Below are 20897 nucleotides of genomic sequence, written 5' to 3'. Positions count from 1 at the left end.
ATATAAGCCTTTGTAAAAGCCTACCTTTTTCCCCTCCAGCCCCTCCCTCTTTCCCACTGACAGCACAGGGAAACAGGGTCATGGGAGTTTTGGTTTGTCATCTAAGCTCTTTTTCTGTTTGCTCAGGGAGATCTATGTCATGGGATCTCTCCCATGGGAGACAGTTCTCTGGGAATTTCTCCATCATGATTGCAATCTCACAAGCGGAAGTCCGGCCAAAAATGCTGCAATGTGAGTCCTTCCCACAGGCAGGACTGTGAAAAATGTGTATTTTATGACTGGCTTTTCGCAAATACTAAAATGAATATTATATGTGTTATGTTAGAAAGTAATGCTGTAATTTTCTTAAGTAGTGTGTTAAATATAGTTTTAGGTTATTGTCCGGTTCGGCTGTCTGTCTCTGCCCGGACACGGGTAGGGTGGTTCTTGGGCGGCCCGCTCTTCAAAGGACGAGTCTGGACTCTTCAGTTTTTCAATCTTCTGATTGTTTATTGTTTCTTATCTACAGAATTTTCTTTCTGCCCAACAGAGATCTGACCTGCAAGGTAGCCAAGGGCACTCTGACCACCCATGGGGCGGTCATGTCTTTTTATACTAAAATCTATGTATATAATATTTACCTTTATTTCCCAGTACTTTTCACCCATATTAGCAACTGCACCTTCACCATGAACCACAGAAAATGGATGACAAGAAGAAGAAACAAGGACAAGATAGGCCCTGATCCCTCCATCTTGTCTGCATAACCCCCCTGTACCAAAAACCCTAAAATCTATATTTCACCCTGTAATTATATCTTTTTTGCACCCTTCACTCCCAAGTGACTCTCATGTCCTCAAACACGTGTCACCTCCTTAGAAGGATCAAAATCAAGCCACCAGATGCTCCTGGCAACATTCCAGGATTTCCGAGCCCCCCCAAGGGTTCTCTCGGTAACTGGACTTCCGGAGTGATGTGCTGAGTTCCCACAGGTTTTAACATAGTGTTAAAATAGAAACTATGCTATGTAAGATACTTTTTTTAAGAGAGTACTCACATACTCACACCAAGATAGCAGCCACAGAACACCTAAATCTTTCAGAGAAAAAGAATTTATTGCTCTCTTATCGAGTTCTTCCTGCCTCGCTCAGTCCTGAAGATGCCATTAGGATTCAGAGGAAGAAGCTGACACTGACCAGACAGAATCCTTTGTTTGAATGGAATTTATGCATCATGTATGAGATGTATGAATATGCAACAGGCAATTGCTTTTAAGGGTTAATCCTCTGTTAATGTGTGTCTTTTTGCGGTTTTATTTTGCCCAGGAAGAGGTACCCAGACTGTTCGTAACTGTTTTTATTGTCTTGTATTGTCCTAAGTCCTAATTGTCCAAATTTTTATTACTCTAATTATATTACTATTTTTATAACCATTTTATTACTATTAAACTTTTAAAATTTTAAAAACAAGTGATTGTTTTTCACCGGACAGTCCTCCCAAAACTGCTGTGGTGTGAATCACTCACCCACAGGGTGCAGTACTCTAAGGATAGGCTGCTCTAGTTTGGCAACAAGAGCCCTCTATCTCTGGAAACAAGGGCTCTCTCTCTCTATTCAGGTTCCCACTGGACCACAGCTTCCTCTGGCATCCAACTGCTCCAGCGTGAGCACTCCTCCTGATGGCTGTGAGTGGATCTCTGCATCTCCTGTGGACTTCATGGGCTGCAGGGGGACAGTTTGTTTCACCATAGTCCTTGCCACATCCTGCAGAAGAATCTCGGCTCTGACATTTGGAGCACCTCCTCCCCATCTTTTTCCATTGACCTTAGTGCTGCCATGTTGTTTTCTCTCACATGTCCTCACTTCCTCCTCTTCTCTGACTGGAAGAAACACTGCTGCCAATAGGCACCCTTGCCAATAAGTTCCACCAATTCAAAGATTCCTACAGGATCCTGCAGTGCCGAGAGGTCAGTTTCATCTAGGTTCCATGTCAGGGAGTCACTCACCATGTTTTCACTGCTGGCCATGCAGCCCCGCCACCATCATGCAGCCAGTGGCGGTTGCCATGGCACTGGCGCTATTTAACGCCTTTCCTCATGTGGGGTGCTGGGAAAGGGAAGCTGCCATTGCCACCCCTGCCCTTCTGCCCACAGTGGCTGGCTAGGGGTGGCCAGGCAGGCAAGGCTCGCTGCAGGCCAGACCGAGATGGAGACAGCTGTGGCTGTCTCGTGTTTGTCCCTTTCCCCACAGATATTCCCATTTCCCATGGCCCTCCTCTTAACAAAATAGCACAGAGACCTCTGTACAACTATGCCTTTAATTCCTTCTCTGCCTCTCTCCCATGATGCCACCATCTCCCCCCCCCAGCCCCCCCCCCCCACCCCGCAACTGGGCTTTGTTCTGCTAACACAGCTTTCGCTCCTAATTATTGTACATGTTCCATGCTGCTTCTAACAACTTACTCAGATCCCTAGGAATAACATATCCAATCATCACATAGCTTCACAACTTCCTCTGGCTCTTCCCTACAAGTTTGTGCCACGGGACTAAACCCTTCATGAATTTCCAAACCCAAAATCCTTTTGTCTACCCCTCCATCATTTATCATTCCATTAACTTAATAATTCATGCCTCTTCTGCCTGCAGCTGGAGGAAAGTCCCCAGCTGCAACCTTATCTATTCACTCAGCCCCTCTTGTCCCCTTGTGGCCTGTCATGGGTCCTCATGGCCCCTCTCTTCCACAACCATACTTTATACAGTAGCAGCCATATAAAAAACACATTGTATTGGAAACAGCATTTCCCAATACTACAAGCCTAGGCTTTTTTCTTGCTTTTTCTCTAAAGCTAAAATCACTTAAGGACCCCTTAATAACAGGTTACACTCTGTGTGTGAGTGTGTGCACATGTAAAACAAATCTACATACAACACCTTAACAATTATGCATTCCTCAACTCCTACCACCTGCTGCAGCAGGAATTGTACTACCTGTGTGCCCCCCTACCACCCTTGTCTGCCCTGTTATGGACTAAAACTTTCACTACCATGGTCACTTTCTTCTTCTTCCAATTCCACACCCACTCCATGCCTTTGTCTCCCCTTTGTGCTCCTCTTCCTCAATCCAGTCTCCCTTTATACATGGATAAATTGACACTGAAATGGACTCCAGAAATTTTTTGTGCTTTTATCCCCACCCACATGGCTAACTCTCCTTACTGAGAAATCTTGTGCAGTTTGCACTGGAGAAATTGGCAGGACCTCAAACTTTAAACAATTTACCCTTTCCTTGTTTTATAGAAGTAAGCATGAGAGAGAGAAATGTGGTTTGATTATGATCATGTGGTCAAATCACCAGCAAAATGACAGCTGGTGGCAGATCCTCTGAACCAGGTTAGACCTTCTATTAGACCCATATGAGCATTTGCAACTTGAAGATTCACTGCCTGAGCATGATGATTAAGGGGGATTTGTTAATTGGTGTGAGCAGAGCCAGAAGGGAGTTCAATCAGCAGTGCAGATGTTCTGATATACTGACTTCCAGAAGACAGTACATCCTGTAAAACCTACTGTGTTTGGTTTTACTGGAATCTATGTCACTGACTCCATTCACCCGTTTATTTTCCTTTTCGCTGTTAAATAATGACAACTTGGATCAGCTGTACAGGTTTCGCTGGCTATTGGTTCAAAGGGCTCTGCTTATAAGAGGTCAGTAGTCCAGAAGTCAAGGGAAGAATGAAGAAATATATTAATAGTGGAATGTGTCCACCTAGAAGGCAGAGGAAAGAATGAAGAATAAATCTCATTCGTGACAGAAGGAATTTTAAATTGCGTCTTCCACCAGCATACAGGGTGTATTACAGCTAAATAAATAACAAAAAAATGAACAAAGACCTCTTTGAATTTTTGGACAAGAGCTCTGTACTTACTGTCTTTCTCACTAACATCAAAGGATTTATAATACCAGAGAGTCCATGTCACCTTGGCTACCACCATCTCCAGGTACAGGTTCTTTGTACGTAACATACAAAGAACCTTGTAAAGCTTGGTAAAGATTGCTGAGCTGATTCAGGTTCCTGTAAAAAGAAACAGTTGACATTAGAACACAGAATAAGGCAGAAGGGGATTTTTGTGCCTTGTTCTTCTCTAAACATAAAAAGAATTTGAATCTTCCACTACTGCTGGTTTGTCTGGAGTATTTTTCATTTCCCTCTGTCTGCCCTGAGGTTACCTCTGGTCTTTGCCTATGATTTCAGGATCATCCTTTCTTTGCTCAGCTCTAATTTTTTCCCTCTCTTCCAAAGGAGCAGCCCCCTTGTTTTCCAGACCCTTTCATCATTTTTTTCTTTCTTCTCTATGTTTCTCCAGCCCACTGAACAAGTAATAACATTTGCCTAAACGCAGACATTTTCCACCTCAATAGATGTGAGTTACTGTAATATATCACTCAAATTCCCCCAAAGTCCCCTTTATTTTCATGAAATAAGAGCAGGAAGATATCACTGGGATTTCCCTCCTTTTGTTGCTTTGATGGCACAGGGCACTTCTGGACAAATTTATTTTAAGCTGTGCAATGCGCAGTTAACTGGACTTCCCTCTAAAATCCCCTCAGCTATAGTGAAGGCACGTGAGCACAGGAAACTTGCTAACACATTTTTCTCATTAAAACAAAAAGAGTGTGAAGCGTGTCGATACATCAGTCTCAAACAACTGGTTTAGTTGCTGGCCTGTTTTAGAGGGACCAAAAAGGGCAAGGCTGGCGGAATGAAATGTAAGTGATTTATGACATAGTGATTTATCCTTGGAGGTAGAAAGAAAGGTAGAAATAAAGGTAGTGGTAAAGTTGAAATTTTGTTGAAAAGCCAAGGGGCTTTGGTTAGTTAGCTGGCAGAGGGAAAAGTTGCACTAAATCCAGCACAGTGGTGGGGAAGGTGTCTCCAAGTACAGCTCTACCCATCTGGAAGAGACACTGCCCTGATCTCCAGATCCCAGCCAAAAGTTGGGCCAAATCTGTTGGGGACAGCAGAACAGTTCTGTTTCTACAGATCAAAAGGCACTCATTTGTGCACCAAGGTACTGAGAACAGCAGGACAGGTGAGGTTAACACATGGTGAGCCCCAGGGTGACCCAGGAAAGCTGCAATCACCTTCTTCCTTAAGACAGTTTAGTAGCATTGCTCCAAATATTCACACAGATCTGTGTCTTAAATAAGAATGAGTTTCTAGGTTTATGTAGGCATCTTTGTCCATTAATTTTGGTAAGAGGTTGAAATTGTGGTGTTTGATTTTTCCTGTGAGCAATGATGGCTTAAGATAGAGTCTGGCAAGATAAATATTGCAAGTGGTGTGAACAGTGTATGAACGTGTGCATGTGTATGAAGGCATCTGAAGAAAGAGCAGGCACTGAATGTGCTGTATTGATCACTAAGAATGCTGTTTCTAATTAATCAGATTGAGAAATGAGTTGTTTCTGCCAAGCCTGTAACAACGCCTGATAAATTATTCCTGTTGTGTTTTATCAGCGGAAGATCCTAATCTAACAACACAAAAATAGCACAGACATTGTCCAGTATCACTCCCGCTGCCCGTTTTCCTCCCCACCCAACAGGAAGGTAGCAGCCAAAGCAAAAGACCACTCCCGATTACATATGCGATATAGCCTAAAACAGTTTGTTACTGGGCTGTAATGAATACCCTTGAGGGAAAGGTTAGCGCCGGATGGGACACCAGCTCAGCTCTGGAACAAGGTCCGCGACGCGGTCTGGGAGCTTCCGCCTCCACGGGATTTATGTCATCTTTCTCCGTGTTTCCACGTACTTGGCTGTGAGCAACAATCCCTGTCGCCGCCTTCCCGGGACGCATTCCCACGTCTGAGGAGGGTTTCGGGCGGAGATGAGCAGTGAGTGCCGGGCGCGCGTCAGCCTGACAGCGGCGCCGGGAGTGGGACCCCGCCGTGGGGACGCAAGGCTGGAGGCACAGCCCGCGGCTCGCGTCTTCTTCCGCCGTCCTCCCTTCTTACCCGGGAGGGGCCTCCAGCTGTCGGACTCAGTCGGCAGCTGCCTTCGGAAACCTCTGTGACGCCAGCAGGGGGAAAGTTTCTTTGAAGTTAAGGGAGATTCCCAGACAGTGGTGGGGGGCGTTTTGTCCAGGGAGCGGCACAGCCCGTGGCTCAGGAGCCCTCCGAGGTGCTGTTTTGGGAGACGCAGTAAAGGATTTGCGCTTTACTTGCCCCAATCTTTAACCCTTTTTTTTTTTTCTTTTTTTTTTCTTTTTCTTTTCTTTTCTTCTTCTTTTTCCGTTCGTTTTGGTTTTTGTTTCCTCACTCTCTGCAGCACCCGTGACTGGAGTTGTGACCTAAAGGGACTTCTTTCTTTCTGTGCCCGGTATAGCTACACGGTATAGACTCGTTCCTCGTGTGAATTCTTGTTGCTACCCCGGGTGTGTGCAATGATGCATTAAGGGCTTTAATGGGTACTAAAGCAGCGAAGCAAAGGATTGTTATTGAAAACTCTGCTTGCCTGCAGGCGTGGTACATCTTCCCCTGCTTTATAAACAGCTCTGTGACTCGATAGTTTCTGCTTGCTGTGCTGGCCCTTGATTTCTGCATGCTTGTGGGAATATCTGAATTTCTTATAGCCGTGCTCGAATATCTGATTACACAAACTTTTTTCATTGGGCTCGTTGCTGATACGTTCTTGTTTCCTGATTTTACACATAAGATCTTGATCTCTATTTGTTCTTGGTAACTGGAGAGTTATATCAGGAGTTGTTTTAGCACAGTGTGTTTAAAATTTAAATGCAGGCTACTGGTTGTGGGTGTACACAGTGTGTACACAAGTTCTTGGGAATTTGTTTTTAAATCCTTTTTTCTTCGTCTTATTGATTGATTTATTTACCAGCCCTTCTATTTTAACCTGTGTAATATAGAAAATACTTTTCAGTTGACTATCTCTTTTATTTTTTGAATGTTGTGAAAATCTTTAAAAGGTTGGGCTTTGCTTAAATTCTTGACACAAGATGGTCCCAGGATGCTTCAGCTAGTTTTGCAGGCATTGGCAAAAAAAACCTCAGGAGTGGGTAGAGTGTGTTACAGAAGTATTTTTTGCAAAATTATGTTTCCTCTTGAATATAACACCAACTTCAGTTCCAGGCAGGTCTACAATTCAGTTGTAGGAAACAGGGCAATAAAACTTGTCAAGTCTTGCTGTCTGACTGTGGAACTATATTCTTTTTCACATGAAAAATTTACTGTTAATTCTTGCACCCTGAATGTACAATATCACCAGAAGATGATCTGTCATCTCTATTTGGTTTTCTTTAGGTGAAGCAGATTTTCTCTTCCAAAATGACTTTACAAGCTCTGGTTTTTTGTTTGGCATATTCTGGGCTTGGAAAGGCAAATGGTAAGTTGAATTTCCTGAAATCTCCTTGAAATTGTTTGGGGAACTGGTTTCAGGTTTCTGAGGCTTCAGCAGAGTAAGAGACAAAAATAGGTGAAATACAGATTGCTGGTGCTGCTTGACTTACATTGCTGAGACAGAGACATGGAGCTGGTAGTTGTGACACAAATCCTCCTAGAGCGGCATTTAGAGATGGGAAGGACAAGAAACATCCCATATCTACAGTGACACTGGACACCATTGTTAACCTGAGTTGACAGCTTCCAAAAGTGGGCATCCAAAAAGGACTTCCTTCCCTCCATCTGAAATGCACCGTGAACTCTGAAACTACAGTTCAGAAAGCCTTTTAAGGGCATTTTGCTGTTTACTTCTCTGATAATGGCTTGTTGCATACTTCTCTTATGCATTCAATCTTCCTCTAGCTCTTAGGAAACAAAAATTGAGTATTTGCTGAGAATAGGAAGTCATGAGCTGATTTAGTAGAACTTAAGAGGGAAGTCTGCAGATATGGGTACAGAAATAGGTCCGTCTTTTTGTCTTTTAAGTAGCTTAGAAGAAAGCTAAAGCCTCAGCCAATGTAAATCAACATAACTTCATTGATTCCTAGGAGTATGCAGGAGATGGACTGTTTTGTAGGGGAAAGCCTACAAAAACAGAAACAATATGTAACTGAAGGAGTTGTGTCTGTGGGTAATCCAGGCCTTAGAATCAACATTAGGCTTCTGAATGTGTGATATCTGCCCATTTCATTAACTGTTTACTGTCATTGCAGTGGTTCCGCAGGCTGGACACACAACAGTGAGGATGGGTGACAGTGTGACTCTGAGTTGTGCCCTGACAAAACCCATGGATGTTCTGCAAGTGACATGGCAAAAGGACTCAGAAGAATTACATGATAATATAGCTACATACAGTGAAACAAACGGATTAAGGATTCAGAAGTCCTATGAAGACAGAATGAATTTCACAAGTTTGGAACTCAACAAGACAAGCATAACTTTTTGGGACACCAGAATGGATGATTCAGGATGTTACAAGTGCCTCTTCAATGTTTTCCCTTCTGGTCCTCTCTCAGGAAATACCTGCCTGAGTGTTTTTGGTGAGGTTCTCTGCAGGGATATGTCTCTAGTGAAATAAGAGGTGTTTTCTCACCCACAGTATTTCCTTGAGCAGATTCAAGAATTGCAGTGATGGGAGCATCCCCTGGTGGAACATGATGTAGAAACAGAGCACTACTGCTGTGAGCAAAATTCTGTGGGTCATATTCAAGATTATTGTGGTCATTTTGGCTCTTGTTTGTTACTCCTTGAGTAGCAGCTGAAAAGCAAGGAGTGGAATCTTTCTAAGTCCTTGATCAGTCCCATCTGGAACTTAGGCAAACCAGCATTGCCCATTGGAGTTTGCTTTTGGTGCAAGGTACAACCCCAGTAATAAAGCCTCTTATTTGGCCTTATTATCACGCAGAGCAATATAGCCCGGGGGCCCAGTCCCCAGAGAGACGGGGTACCCAAAGGCTAAGCTAGCTCAGGCCGAATCGCCGCGGGTCCAACTCCATAGCTAGCTTCAGCTGTCATAGTAGCTGTCAGCTCTTATAGTGATTGCAAACTCTTAGGATTTCAGCTCTTGCTTGCTAGGTAAGTTTGCCCTTGGCTTGAGGCTGCAGCAGACGGCAGAGAGAGGAGAAGGAGAGGCGCTGGCTGGTTCTACAGAGATGGCTTTATTGGGGAAGTCTGCGAAGGGTCCCAGCAACACTCTTCTTCTCTCGAATGGGGTACAGTATGCCCTTTTTATAGAGTTGGATAGAATCCAAACTTAACCAATGGTAAGGGTTTAGGAGTATCCATAATTGACCAATAGTAAGGGTTAAATTAACAAAGCCTTATAAGGTTACAGATTTAGGTTATGGGGCGGAGGTCAGGGAAACAGGAATTTTCTTTTGCTGTTTCAGCATTCCTATTGTTCATATTCTCCATGGTGCTTTTCCCAAACTTATGGGGTTTACTACACCCCAGTGCTGTCAGCTGCTCTCCCAAACCCTACCATTGATAGGGAATTAGCAGATAGGACCCATAAATTATTTTACTTAACAGATTATTTTAATATTTGGATTTCAGATTGAGTGAAATCTTTGGGGTATACTACTTCAGTATGGGGGAAGGAGTATTGAGTCATGGAGGGGATCTTACCTGAGAAACTCTTCTTGGATTCCTTGCCATTGGGCTCAGTATGAATCCAGTACTAGCTTTGCTCTAATATGTAATGGTTAGGCTGCTACTACTGCTTACAACCAGGTGCTCACTGTGGTGGTGACTTGTCTCATTTGTGTGTTGGAAGGTCTCAATGCATCTGTCCATCACAACATTTCTGAAGATTATCTGATAGTCATCTGTAATGCTAATGGCCTCCCAGAGCCCACCATCACCTGGAACAACCTGTTCAACTCAACTCCTACACAGAAGACAGTCAAGCACAAAAATGGGATTGTGTCCATCACCAGTACACTGGAAATCTACAATATTCAGAGCATCAGGGCACAGGATTTGATCTGCAAAGTAAGCAACACAAATGAAACATTTGAAATGCCTGTGAAAATAAAAGGAGGTAGGTGAGAAGTACAGGCAACTTGTTAGCATTCTCTTGGCTTCCATGTTTTGCAGTAGCATATTTGGATAGGAATCTTCTGGGAAGAGGAGGGAATGAGATGTTTATATGTCAGGAAATCCTATTTGTGTCCAGTGTTGTCTTTGAGGTAGTAACATATTGGAGTCCTATCCAAAAAAGGAAAAAAGCCAGACTAATCAGCTAGGGAGATATGAGGTTTAGAGACACCATGCATTGTACAGCAAGTTGAACTTAGGTTTCCACGTTGAACTTAGGTTTCCACGTAGGCCTTCATAATTTTTTTAACAGCTTAAAAATAAATATAAATATATGTCAGCTGATATCCATAAGTAGAACGATGAGTAGAAACTCTATGGGTTGTTGATGAAGTCAGAAATTTTGAAATTCATAACAAACTGTCTCTGAATCAAATGTTCCAGTTCAATTTACTGCATGTTTTGTTGTATATAATCTGTACACCATGTTTTGGTTTCTCTGGTTTTTTGCCAAGGCGCACGTCCACTGCAGTAATGGTCAGAGAGGAACAGTACTTTCAGGCATACAGGGAGGGAGTCAGTTGAAGATACTTATGTTTGGTTTATACAGAAATCTTAGATATATTAATGTAACATCTGAATATCTTATAGTGTTAATTTATTTCTTCTTCCAACATTCTGTTCTGCTGGAAAGACTTTGACCCTCTTTCTGCAGATAAGAAATAGAAACATTAAAAGCTGAAGAACCATTTTTACTTCATACAGGAGCATTGACTTGAGTGATTTAAAATTCACATGTCTCTATATACAGAGCCTTAAATTGAAGACCACTTGTAAATTAGCAAGACAGGAAAAGCAGCTTGTAGCTGTGGGTTGATTCTGAAATTACACACTCAAGAAGTAATTGTTACAGGAATAGTAGTAAAGAGCAGGATCTGATTTTTAATATCTGCTCTCTAAACATTCAAAAGTAATTTAGTTCTTAATTCTGAATTACATTACAATTCTGAAAAAATATACTAATCTTTTTGTCCTGTCTCCAGTATTCTTTTGTTTTGGTCTTTTAAAAAGCAAATGCATATCTCAGAAAGCAGAAAACTAAGACTGTTGTTATTTCTTGTTAAGTGGATAAAAAATCAGCTAAGAGCTTGTTGTTTTAACAATCTTATATTTTAGAGGACAAGAAGTTCAAAGGAATAGTTCAACATAAATTCTTTAAAATACATGATTGTTTTGGCTCAAGTCAAGTAAATTTCAAGTCATACCATTTTCCAGCTAATGTCAGTGAATATTGAGATGAGCCTTTTGATTAATAGTAGTCAAATGAAGTGGTAATGTCTAACCAGGGAGGAACACTTACACTCAGCTGTTGGGTAGAGCTATTTGCAGGCAGCAAAACATAGCCGGTCTTATTTTCTTAAAATTAATGTTGCGTTTTCAGCAGTGTTTAAAAGTTTAAAAGTGTTTAAAAGTAAAAAGTGTTTTAAAGTAAAAATAATAAAATTCTGGGTGAACAAAAAAATCCTTCTGAAAGAGTTAAGACTTGTATGAAGTTCTGCTCGTGTGTGTATGCTAACCACTGTATCAGGTATAGGAATGGCAGTATTCTTTGCCATGAGCACATCTTTTCTTCAAATTTTCTGTGGAAAAGTAGCTTCGTGGCTCGCTGAGATGAGATTAATTTGCTCTGGATGTTTTGTTGTTTTGTTTTCACAGAAGAGGGATCGTCATTGCTTTGGCTGGTGATTATTGTGGTGCTTTTAGTAGTCATGATAGTTCTGATTCTGTTCTGGAGGAAGATCCTATGCAGGAGGAGTTGAAGTGGTTTCCACCAAAGTGTGGAAACTTGTGGTTTTCCTAGAGCCCATAATAAGGTCTGATCATCTGCAGAGAAGAACAAGACTTTGTTGGGATACTGTCCGGTTTGGCTGTCTGTCTCTGCCCAGACACCGGTAGGGTGGTTCTTGGGCGGCCCGCTCTTCAAAGGATGAGTCTGGACTCTTCAGTTTTTCGATCTTCTGATTGTTTATTGTTTCTTATCTACAGGATTTTCTTTCTGCCCAACAGAGGTCTGACCTGCAAGGCAGCCAAGGGCACTCTGACCACCCACGGGGCGGTCATGTCTTTTTATACTAAAATCTATGTATATAATATTTACCTTTATTTCCCAGTACTTTTCACCCATATTAGCAACTGCACCTTCACCATGAACCAATCCCCAAGTGCCAACATCACCACAGAAAATGGATGACAAGAAGAAGAAAGAAGAAGGATGAGATATGCCCTGATCCCTCCATCTTGTCTGCATAACCCCCCTGTACCAAAAACCCTAAAATCTAAATTTCACCCTATAAATGTGGTTTTTTTGCACCACTCACTCCCAATGACTCTCATGTCCTCAAACAGGTGTCACTTCCTTTTTGTCCTGTCTCCAGTATTCTTTTGTTTTGGTCTTTTAAAAAGCAAATGCATATCTCAGAAAGCAGAAAACTAAGACTGTTGTTATTTCTTGTTAAGTGGATAAAAAATCAGCTAAGAGCTTGTTGTTTTAATAATCTTATATTTTAGAGGACAAGAAGTTCAAAGGAATAGTTCAACATAAATTCTTTAAAATACATGATTGTTTTGGCTCAAGTCAAGTAAATTTCAAGTCATACCATTTTCCAGCTAATGTCAGTGAATATTGAGATGAGCCTTTTGATTAATAGTAGTCAAATGAAGTGGTAATGTCTAACCAGGGAGGAACACTTACACTCAGCTGTTGGGTAGAGCTATTTGCAGGCAGCAAAACATAGCTGGTCTTTCGATCTTTCGATCCTTTGAAGGATCGAAATCAAGCCACCAGACACTCCTGGCAACATTCCAGGATTTCCGAGCCCCCCAAGGGTTCTCTCGGTAACAATGGACATCCGGAGTGATGTGCTGAGTTCCCACAGGATACCATTTGGGGGTTTGAGAGTGTCATACTGGACAACTTAGTAATAATAAATAAAAATAGTAAACTTAGTAATAATAAATAATAATAGTAATATGTTGACAGTTTTCAGGGTTGCCTCAGTTGCATGTAAATTTAATAGCTGTTTTCCCACTGCCAAAGGACAATCCAAGACTGAGAATTGTGAGGGAAGGATCCAAGCAGAGCATGATGCACTTTCTTTGGTTGAAAGTAGCAATTTCAGCAGAAGTAATTCACTCATTTCAAATTTTCCTGGAAGCCTACAAAGTGCAGTATGCTCAGATAATTTTTTGGCGGATCAAGTAAACATTGGTGAGGAACCCACTCATGCAGAGTGATGTCCCTTCAGGGGAATCATTTTCTACTGGTTATGGCACCATCTTTGTATTTTTTAAGATAAATGGTAATATGATTAAGAAGTGTGCTCAAATTTGGCTTGAGTGTGCTTTCTAATGATGAGATAAGAAGTTGCAGTATAAAGTCAGTGTAATGTCTCTGAGTGTGTAATAACCTGGTCACGGATATATTCAATTCTCTAGTCTTAATTTATAGTAACATAATGAACAGAAAAAGACTGGAGGGCAGGGGGTGATGAGGGGGGACACCATAAGCTTCAGAAATCACAGAAATTTGACGGTAGTTGGTGGTTTCACTGTTGTTGAACTAAATCCACATTCCATGTCTGGCTTTAATATATTTAGAAACACCAGCACATATTTACTCACTTCCTGGCTAAATACTTGCTTCAGGGCTATAATACAATATAAAGAAATGTTTCAAGGAGTATCACACCTATCTATGGTGAATTTAGACCTACTATTAAGGTCTAAATTCATAGACCTACTATGAATTTAGCATCTACTATTAAGAGGGTTTGACCTAATGAATCTGCTATTACCAGAGACACAAAAGTCTCCACTGAGAAGAAAGAGAAATGAACACTTACTGCACCCCAGATAGAATGTCTTAATTGTAAAATGTATGTGAGGCTTTCATTGATCCTATAAACAACTCAGAAGATAAACTTTCTGGTTGAATTTTCAGACCAACCTGGAATTTAAAGTGCAAGGAGTTTGTTCTTAAATCCTGCTTTTTAAAGGATCAGAAGAAAAATGTGAAATGCTTAGAATAAAAATGTATCTTTACTCTAGAACAACCATTCCAATCAGAAATGAGCTTGTACGAAGAATACCATGAAGGAGAGACCTTGAGATGGAGGTGATCTGGTAGAGCTTTGGGATCACTCCCTGGAGCAGATCTGAGACTGACCAGGAAAAGAGAGTGCCAAAAAGCACAGGTGCTGCTTTGCAGTGTTTTGAAGCCCCTTGGCTTCTTGCATGGCAGATGAGAAACACGCTGACATGCTGCATCTGTGCTGGGGCCTGAAGCTGGACCAGTGCCACTCAGTGAAAGGCTGCTTGATAGGACCAGGTTTTCATGTTTGAAGTAGGCTGAGGATCTTAACACGTCCTAGCATGATTCTGGCCCATGGATATTAGTAGTTCCCTGGGCAATGCCATCGAATGGGTTCAGTGATAATTTGTAACAGGGTCATCCCCAGCAGGCAGCAGGTTTCTTACACCTTACACCACCCTAGGTATTGGGCTTGGAGCCCAAGCCATTTTGTGCATCCTTCTTCCCTGACATGGCTCATGTAAGACATTATTTATTGCTGCGGAGACGCCGCTGTGATGCACAGCAACAGAGCCTACAGTATCCCTTATATGGGAAACTGAACAGATCCCCCTCCCCTGCCTTTTAAGGAAAGCATAAGACACAGAAAAGCATTAGTTTCAACTGAAAGCATTGTGCCTCTTTTTCCTTAGCTAGAGGCTCAAAGCTTTAAGTCCCTCTGTGTCTCCAAGTGAAATGGCATCTCATGCCCTGCTGTCTGGGAAGACATCAAGATTCCTGGCACCACATGCATGCCAACTGTCACAAGGTCAAGACTTAATGTAAATCCCTATTTGCTGGAGCAGAGGACATAAATTAGATGAGCACTGTTTAGTAGTGGGTGTTTGTTGGATTAAAGTTTATCAAGAAAAGCAGGATTTGAATGACATCAGTTATTTGTATTCCTTCCCATTTTTCATGGGTTTTGTTTAACTGTGATGCCAGGATGTGATTTCTGCAGTGAGGTTGTAAGTCATTAAGTCTCTGTTCGTTTAATGTAGTCCAGTTTTTATTAGGCATAGTCTGTATCTTTTCAGTTGTTCTTTGGCCTTTAGTTTCAAAAATGTATTGCACTGACCTGGATCAGTTTTGAATAAAGGCACCTGTTGTGTTGTGTCTGTATAAGTTGGACTGTTCTGTTCCCCCCTATCATGCTATGGTTCTGCCCTGGTTCTCCCTTCCCTCCTTATGCTGCCAGTTATCCCAACTCCTCCCCAGTTGCCTTGGAGATTAATGTACCCTTTCTCAAATCCCTCCCCGGTGCCCTGTCCGTCGCTCAGCGCTCCCACCCTTCTCTCTAGAACTCTAGAAACTTCCAGCTAGAGCATCGAGTGATTGGCTCAGGGGCCGGGGCCCCACCCTCAAGTTATCCCCATTGGGGTTTTCCCTAAGTCAATCTTTTGTATCCCACTCCCCTCTGAAACCCTATTCGTCCAAGGACTGACTCCTCCCCTGTGTCCCTCCCTCCTTATAAGCTGCTGCAACCCCCTCGCTCATGCTCTTCGGTTGTCAGTTTCCCCTGGGACCCAATAAACCTCGATTCACCACAGCTGGAGAGCGCTCTATTCTTATTTCTGCTGACTGTAGCCATAAGCCAAGCCACGCCCTACCACAAGGTCACGCTGCTGTCATAGCACAGAGCGTTTGCCTTAGGTGCTGTCCAGAACCACAGAGATTGGGATAGTGCCTTCGTACTGCTAGCGGTGCTGGAAAGCTATCCGGAACGTCCGAGAAGGACAATCTTTCTCCAGCTGGACCGCTTCAGGCAGCATTACTTTCTCCAGAGTAATTTTTACCAACTGATCATATTCCTTCCTATGTGACCATCTAAGTGAAATCTGTAGTCGGTCTTCTTAATTTACACCTGTTTCCCTGAAGGCATTATTAATTAGTTTGCTGTAAAACTTCAGTGGTGGTGCAGTTTGATCACTCTGTCACCATCTGAATTTTTTTTCCCCTCTTCCAGGAGGCTCTTTTCTCCTGTGGCTAAGGGTTACTAACAGTTTATCTTGTACAGGATTCCACTTTCACTTTCCTGGGCATCCTTAGAATACTAAGAATATCTGTGGAGTTTCAGTAATTTTTAACACTGTACTTAGAGTGTGTTACTACTCCACAAGTACTATGATGAGGAAATCCCCTAAACTTCTTAGCTTTAGATCCTAGGCTGGTTTTGTGGTGACTTGTTTTTTCCTTGAGTATCTGTAAAATATGTTTATGCTTTTTAAAGCATTGGTTGTAGTTAGTTCACCTAAATAATATCTTGCAGAAACCCCTTTTCTGGTTTTACCCTCTGTTGTCCTCAGACTGGGTGGAATGAGGAGCAGCGCCTACACGTGTACTTTTGGAAGTGCTGTTTGTAACACCACAGGAGAGAGCTAACAATAGAGAGCTAATAGCACTGGCTCAAGAATACTAGGGTCTGTCTGGGGCTTCAGTACTTCTTTTCATTCTGCACTAGATAACAAACACAGCCTTTCCAGGCTTGTCAAGATACTCATTTTTTAAAGTAAAACAGTAGCTTTTTATCTGGGTGGTTGGGGAGCCTTCTCTGACAAAGCTTCTTCAAAGTGCTTTTGCATCTGAGAATATGGTTAGGTTTTGCTTTGCTTTTATTTTTGTCGTTCCCTTCCTCTTCATGGTAGATACTTAGGAACCAGGCATCTGGGGCTGAAGGTCAATATGTCCCATCCCTCAGGCATTTGCCTTGTGTACCTGTTACAGAGCATACATATATTTTGGTTCACCCTGAAAATGTCCCCAGTGAAGTGTCTTCACAACATTTGTGGATAAGTGACTTATCTGGAATCAAACTGAGCAGTCTTTCTAGCAAGTGCTGACACAGAAGCTTTGGGAAACTCATATTGCATCCTCTACCAAGTAGGCAGGCAAACCCAGCTGTGCCTATCACTTGATGTAAGTGCAATGAGCAGGCTGCAAAAAAATCACCAGGCATAAATTCTCCCATGCCTGAATTCTCTTGATACTGCTCATCTGATAAAAAGTTAAATCCTTTCATTCCTTACTCAGCTAATAGAGCTTAACTGTAAGCCACACTGAGATAAAGCAATCCAGTTAAGAAGCTAAGTGCCTGGGTAGAAGCAAAATAAAGGCTATTAGCCTGAATAAATTACTGTGAGTTACCTGTCATTTATGTGTCTTCACTTGAATGCTTTCCATAGCATCACTTGCTTATTTCATGGCTTGCAGGATACTCATATTTCAGCCTGACCAATTAAAAATTTATAGTTAATTCTCAGGATGTATCAGTCTGGAAGGGGATAAAATTCCACACATACGTTTTTTCTGGAGGCTTGTGGTAGCCTGTGAGGAAGGGCTACTACACCAATGTATATAAAGGCCAGAATGTTGTTTTTGTTGGTTTTTTTAAAATTTGGGTTGGGTTTTAGGAATTGGTATGTTGATCTCTCTTGGGTAGCTTATGCAGGTTTTGCCATGTGGAAAGCTTCAGAAATATTCAAATAGTATACTTGTGTTTAAAAAAAACTATAACAAGAGGGGAAAAAAATTGTGACTTCTAATTGAGTAGATATGATACTGAATAGGTAAGAAAGCTGAACAGAATAGGTTAACCTGGAAGAAGAAAACTTGAAGAGTCATAGAAGAAAACTTGAAGAGTCATAGAAGAAGAGAGTAGGCTAGACTAAAAATTCCATTCTGCAGAAAGCAGGAGCATAGAAATGTGGTTTTCCTGTTTGGAAATCAAAACATTCATTTTCTCCTTCAAGTGGAGATTTTATGGAACTCAAATGTAAGCAGCATTGCCTTTACCTCTTAGTGCAATGGTTTACTTGACAAGGTGGTGTTTGGTTAAAGGTTGGACTTGATAATCTTGGAGGTCTTTTCCAACGTTAGTGATACTACAATTCTGTTTGTGTCTGAACAAACCAGCTATCCATATTCCAAAGAAATGCTAAACCTCTGTGTGCTTAATATGTTAGACAAGTACTCCAAAACAGGTTCAAAATACCTCTTTGTTACAAGCTGGAGATCACTCAATACCCTGAATAGGAATTTAAGATTCCGTGATTGAATTTGATAAGATTCAAGATTCCCTTTTGAATTTGATAGTTGCTACAAATACCATATAATCAGGTCTGGTAAGTGTAAAATAGCAGCTTGGCTGATCAGCTATAATGTGTGGATATGAGAAACCCAAATTTTGGTGGTCAAATATGTCCTGGAAGGCTGGGAAATACATACTATGCAGGAATTCCCAGTTTTTGAGAAAATTATTAAGAACAAGTACTTGGTTACATTTTTCATTTCTTTGTTTATAGTAAACATATTAATTCTGGAAGAGTCATTATAGCAGTATTCTCTAGTCTGTATTCAGTTTGGGGAAGGCTGTTTCGAAGCTCTAGCTTAAAAATTACAATAATTATTATTTTATCTTACAACTTCACAGGTTTCTCCAGTGTTTGCTTTGACATCTGGTTTTCTTATTAGTGAGAGATTCGGTATTTGAGAACAATATAGTAGCAGCTTGGTTTTAGAAGAATTTTTTTTCTTCTAAAATATATAAGTATTATATATTTTAGGCTCCAGTACAATATGTAAGTAATGCAGAATATTATTTCCAGAGAAGCCCACTAAATACCAGATTTTCAGATGATAAACTTGAGTTATAACTCCCTCTTTCCTGAGGTAGATGGATATAACATACTTCCTCTGCTCACAGAGGAATGGGTTTCTGGCAGTGATGTCCCACTGGTGAGGCTCATTTTAAAGTAGCCTTTGTTTCCTCTTAAGTGTGGCTGTAATGGAAGTAGGAGATTATATTTGTCCTATTTTGAATTCCTGAAAAATAGCAAAAACTATGCAGTGAATATACAACAGCTGCATTCCTTTACCCTTCTTAATACTAAACGAAAAAAACAAAACCAAACCAAACCCAAGCCAACCAAACAAACAAAAATCCCAAAAATGCCACAGAGTAAAAACAGTATAGATAAACAGACCTAAACAGAGCTACTGAGGGGAGGAATTAAAAAACCAAACAACCCTCGTGGCAAAAATGTCAGTGAAAGGGTAATTCTGCTGTCAGGCTGCCCATCAGGTTTCCTTCAGACATAAATATTTTGCAACTCAAGTAAAGATGTTTTCTAGGTTTAATCACACACTGTTTTAAGACAACTCCTGTTACCTAGTGATTCCACCTAATTTTCTGTTCACAGAAATGTGCCTGGCAGTACCCTCTGGTCTGTATCATATATAGAGGGAGGATGGGCACACTTTGCAAGCTTTCCATGCTTTACTGCTATCTGTTTTCTTTGTGAAGGACAAGGATGGCTGGTGTTTTGTTTGTTTTCCCTGTCATGTTTTGATGGAAAAAGCATGCTCCTTATCCTGCTTTCCTTTTAGAAGAGCCAGGAAAGGGGAGTGGCAGGAGGAGGAAGGGGGGTGAGGTCACATGGCTGAGTTCTGGTCTCCTGGGCCATGGCTGGGGTTTTTGTCTGGAAGGATTAAATAAATCCTGTTTTGCTACCAACAGGATGAAGGTAGTGGTGTAGGAAACATCTTGGAGTTTGTCCTGTGCATATAAAGGAGGGTACGCCACGAGAACACAAAGCCCTTTCTTTGCAAACAGGAAGGCTTTTATGTGACTAGTACAATTGCTATCCTGTGCATCATATTTGTGCTCATATTGCATTATGAAGTAATTTTCTGGTCCTTCCTTCTCCTTTTCATTCCAGCAATAGAGCTTTGTATATAACAAGAAAATAAAATGGCTGGCAGCTGAAAGGGAGAACAAATGGCATTCCTGTAATATGTGAAATAGTTGCCTCACTGTTTCAATTTTTCATTCACTTCCTTGGTAAGAATTATTTATAAACTCGATTCCAAAGTACTTTACAAAATACTTTGTCTGAATGCAAGGTTATTAGATATGGAACCTCTTTCATACTCCTCTACATGAAAAGTAAAGATATTTTATTACTGTCTTCAAAGCCATGTAAAGATAGTGTTGTAGACTGAATCTCAAACATATAAAAGATATTCTGAAATATCAAATTATTTATATACTCAATATATGTGAGTTAATTAATAACTGGTGTATTATTACTAGTGAGGAAAGTTGGTTTACTTTCCACAGTTTACAAATCCTTTCAGGGTCTTGTATGTTCCTTGTGTCACATTCTGAATTCTGCACAGTGTGTGATTTCCAGAATTAAAAAAGCAGGGAAGTTGTTCACCAAATGGTGGGTTTGTAACTGTTGCTCCCCACTTTCCCCACTGTACATTTCTCCTCCTACTGTCCCAACAGCAACTACACTGCTAAGCAAAACCTGAGACAGCAACACAATGGCCACAACTCATCCTTTTCTGGGGTTGTTTTTGTGTTTCCTAGGATCCTTGAGGATTTCCATCCATCTACCAGATCATTAGAAGCTAGCAGCCTGAAGTAACATTACACATAGTGGCTTGACTGGCTGGAGAAGACATCATATATACTGCCCTATCTGGAAGCCGAGTTGATTACTGAAACAACTAACACAATGTTTGCTATTTGATCTAGGCCCTTAATCTTAAAATGTAGACTGGAGGGACTACTTGGTGGCTGCTCTGCAGCGGAGATTTTGTCAGGCAAAACCTTCTTTGCCCATGCCACTCTTGGTACTGCTGCTGGGCAAAATGTATTTGTCTTCTTCCAGCTGAGTTCTGAAAATGTCCGGGGATAGAAGCTCTGCAGACTCCCTGGGGATTCTCTTCCAGTGCCCTATTGCTCTTGTAGTAGAGAGTAGAGAGGATTTAATTTTTGCCAACATCTGTCT

The 20897-nt window shown here is 41.4% G+C and overlaps 1 protein-coding gene and 2 long non-coding RNA genes across 9 annotated transcripts in view; 2 read left to right on the top strand and 1 right to left on the bottom strand.

Annotated features, from left to right (window-relative positions):
* LOC143693397 (uncharacterized) overlaps nt 1-1397 on the top strand; it is a 35276-nt gene extending 33879 nt beyond the window's left edge. The window contains exon 3 of the long non-coding RNA XR_013181036.1: nt 127-1397. This is a non-coding gene — a long non-coding RNA (uncharacterized LOC143693397). The remainder of the gene's footprint in view (nt 1-126) is intronic.
* Nucleotides 1398-3780: 2383 nt separating this feature from the next.
* LOC143693395 (uncharacterized) lies at nt 3781-5892 on the bottom strand. Its single transcript, XR_013181034.1, has 2 exons — nt 5669-5892; nt 3781-4051 (listed from the first exon to the last, which is right to left on the bottom strand). It is a non-coding gene; the product is annotated as an uncharacterized LOC143693395 (long non-coding RNA).
* On the top strand, nt 5584-15225 carry LOC129117597 (OX-2 membrane glycoprotein-like). 7 transcript variants are annotated; one of them, XM_077174351.1, is made up of 6 exons: nt 5671-5873; nt 6307-6370; nt 7296-7377; nt 8147-8473; nt 9709-9975; nt 11688-15225. In XM_077174351.1, exons 3-6 carry the CDS (start codon nt 7320-7322, stop codon nt 11789-11791), a joined length of 756 nt encoding a protein of 251 aa, XP_077030466.1. In that variant the 5' UTR covers nt 5671-5873; nt 6307-6370; nt 7296-7319; the 3' UTR covers nt 11792-15225. The 7 variants fall into 7 exon arrangements, with proteins under 7 accessions (XP_054484321.2, XP_077030466.1, XP_077030465.1 ...); XM_077174350.1 differs by having other exon boundaries at nt 5807-5873; nt 9709-9926; XM_077174347.1 differs by lacking the exon at nt 5671-5873 and adding an exon at nt 5959-6079.
* The last annotated feature ends 5672 nt before the right edge of the window (nt 15226-20897 follow it).

This window comes from Agelaius phoeniceus, chromosome 2 (assembly GCF_051311805.1).
Source record: "Agelaius phoeniceus isolate bAgePho1 chromosome 2, bAgePho1.hap1, whole genome shotgun sequence".
Lineage (NCBI taxonomy): Eukaryota > Metazoa > Chordata > Aves > Passeriformes > Icteridae > Agelaius > Agelaius phoeniceus.
The sequence above is the reverse complement of the archived record's forward strand: the minus strand, read 5'-3'. Positions and strand labels throughout refer to the sequence as shown.

Excerpts from the sequence above, each read along its gene's own strand:
- LOC129117597 (XM_054628346.2), top strand. The coding sequence starts at position 7,320 with ATGACTTTACAAGCTCTGGTTTTTTGTTTGGCATATTCTGGGCTTGGA. Across the intron at positions 7,378-8,146 it reads TGGGCTTGGAAAGGCAAATG|TGGTTCCGCAGGCTGGACAC; the intron begins GTAAGTTGAATT and ends CTGTCATTGCAG. Across the intron at positions 8,474-9,708 it reads TACCTGCCTGAGTGTTTTTG|GTCTCAATGCATCTGTCCAT; the intron begins GTGAGGTTCTCT and ends GTGTGTTGGAAG.